General features: G+C 37.2%; 1 protein-coding gene across 1 annotated transcript; it reads right to left on the bottom strand.

The window, feature by feature from the left end:
• Positions 1-281: 281 nt before the first annotated feature.
• Positions 282-1,988, bottom strand: LOC135148376 (uncharacterized). Its single transcript, XM_064083389.1, has 2 exons — positions 841-1,988; positions 282-751 (listed from the first exon to the last, which is right to left on the bottom strand). The coding sequence occupies exons 1-2, from the start codon at positions 1,727-1,729 to the stop codon at positions 735-737; spliced, it is 906 nt and encodes a 301-aa protein (XP_063939459.1). The 5' UTR covers positions 1,730-1,988; the 3' UTR covers positions 282-734.
• Between the last annotated feature and the right edge of the window lie 621 nt (positions 1,989-2,609).

Consider the following 2,609-nt stretch of genomic DNA (forward strand, 5'->3'; position numbering starts at 1 on the left):
CACCTCCACGATCTGATCGTAGAGTCTTAATACTTTTGGTAGTTTGCTTTTCTACTTCAGCTTTGTACTCTTTGAACTTTTCAAAAGAATCGGATTTATTCTTCATAAGATACACATATCCATATCTACTGAAATCATCAGTAAATGTTATGAAGTAGTAAAAGCCACCTCTTGCCATAGTTCGCATTGGACCACATACATCACTATGTATTAGTTCCAATCTCTCAGTGGCCCTCTCACCTTGCCCTGTGAAAGGTGCTTTAGTCATTTTTCCAATGAGACATGGTTCGCATGCTTCGTATGATTCAAAATCAAACTTATCCAAGTATCCATCCTTATGTAACTTGGAAATGCGCTTCTCATTTATATGGCCTAAACGACAGTGCCAGAGGTATGTTTTATTTGAGTCATCAGTTTTAAGTCGTTTATTATTCACATTATAGATGGGAGTATCCAAGTCAAGAACATATAAACCGTTAAATAAACGTGCAACCCCATAGGTAACATTATTCAAAGAAAAGGAACAACTATTGTTCTGAATTGAAAAAGCAAAACCTATCTTGTCCAAACAAGAAACTGAAATAATGTTTCTGCAAATTGCAGGCACGTAAAAACAATTCTCAAGTTCTAAAATAAGCCCAGTGGGCAACGATAAATGATAAGTCCCTACAGCTATAGCAGCAACTTTTGCTCCATTGCCAACTCGTAGGTCGACTTCTCCCTTTGCCAATGGCCTACTTCCCTGTAGTTCCTGCACATTAATACAAATGTGAGAACCACATCCAGTATCTAATACCCAAGATGTTGAAGTAGACAAATTGACTTCTATAACATAAATACCTGAATCAGAAGCGGCAGCAGCCTTCTTCTTCTTCAGATCCTCCAAATAAGCATGACAGTTCCTCTTCCAATGACCTGGTTTCTTGCAATAGTGACAATCACCATCCTTCTGAACACCACCTTTCGGTTTCAAGGCCTTAGTCGGACCAGGTTTCGGATTGGCATTAGAATTAGATCCCATCTTCTTCTTGCCTTTCCATTTACCCTTTCCTTTGGCCTTCCCCTTATTCACCATCAATATGGGAGTAGGGGACACCTTCTGAATGTTGGTTTCAGCAGTTTTCAACATTGCCAACAATTCGGCGGGGTTCTTGTTTATCTCATTCATATTGTAATTCATTACAAACTGAGAATAGTTATTGTTTAGAGATTGCAAGATCAGATCAATTTGGTGCTCCGGACCAATCGGGGCACCCAATTTTTCAAGATAATCAATATACCCTATCATCTTCAGAACATGCGGTCCTACCGGATCACGTTCACCCTGCTTACAAGCATTCAAAGATTTGAAAGTATCAAACCTCTCCTGACGAGCCTGTCCCTCAAACATACGCTTAAGGTGCTCAATCATATCATAAGAATCCATATTCTCATGTTGTTTCTGAAGTTCAGCACTCATGGTCGCTAACATGAGACATTGAACATCCGTGTCATCATCGATATGCTTCTGATAAGCAGTATGCTGAGCACGGGTTGATCCTTCAGCGAGAGGTGTAGGGCGAGGAATATCTATGACATAGAGCTTGCGCTCTTGTTTGAGGACAATCCTCAAATTCCTTTGCCAGTCAAGGAAGTTGGTTCCTGTCAGCTTGTCCTTCTCAAGGACTGATCGTACAGAGAAGTTGTTTGAATTATTTGCCATTGGATATCTACAATATTTCAAATGCATAAGATAAATTAGTTTACAGATGTTTATTAAATTATGTTCAAGTGATTATAAATATATATTCAAAATATATATCTCCCACTATTTTGTTCAAATCAATAGCCCTAACTATTAATTCGGAAAGCATTTCTGCAAATCTTTCTAGTGAGCCAAGATCCATATTTCATCCATGTTTTAAGTTAGCGTGGGCTAATACCCTCAAAACATGACTATTTAGGTAGACAACATTTGTCAATTATATCAAATATAACTCTTGGATAGTTTGGTGGAGCAACCCTTTGCACATATTTATTTAATAAATCTCACCAAACTCTATGCCTCTAAACCCACAATCCTATTGTGATGGTTTAGTTAAGTTAGACCCAATAATTCAATAACTAAGTACATTTACTTATCACGTCTTCCCATGATTGATTAAAGCATTTTGCTTTGGCAAACCTACTTCTTTCAATCTAGATCTTGACGAGTATTAATCATTGGAAGGCATCTGATTAACTTAATATTTTAATTAGGGATTTTATTAAAACGACCATGATCCTGTCATAAAGAGATCCTCAATTTTTCCTTGAATTAAATATTTCAAATCAATACTCTTTGATTGGTTGAAAACCCGACTTGAGGTGTTGGCACAACGGCTATACTTAAAAACCCCAAATCCGACGGAATCTTCCTCTCATTGAATATCGAAAATCCATAATTAATTCCGTGTTTCATAAACACGAGAATCTCATGATCGTTGTATTCCTTTTAAAATCTTGAGTCGTTACAGATTTTATCTTGTTTAAACAAGCATGGCATGGGTGTCGTATCGAATACATACATCTTAATCTAATTAAGCATGCATCTCTATAACTACGCATACATATCATCATCTCATGCATTA

This window comes from Daucus carota, chromosome 8, assembly GCF_001625215.2.
Source record: "Daucus carota subsp. sativus chromosome 8, DH1 v3.0, whole genome shotgun sequence".
In the NCBI taxonomy this organism is placed as follows: domain Eukaryota; kingdom Viridiplantae; phylum Streptophyta; class Magnoliopsida; order Apiales; family Apiaceae; genus Daucus; species Daucus carota.

Excerpts from the sequence above, each read along its gene's own strand:
- LOC135148376 (XM_064083389.1), bottom strand. The coding sequence starts at position 1,729 with ATGCATTTGAAATATTGTAGATATCCAATGGCAAATAATTCAAACAAC.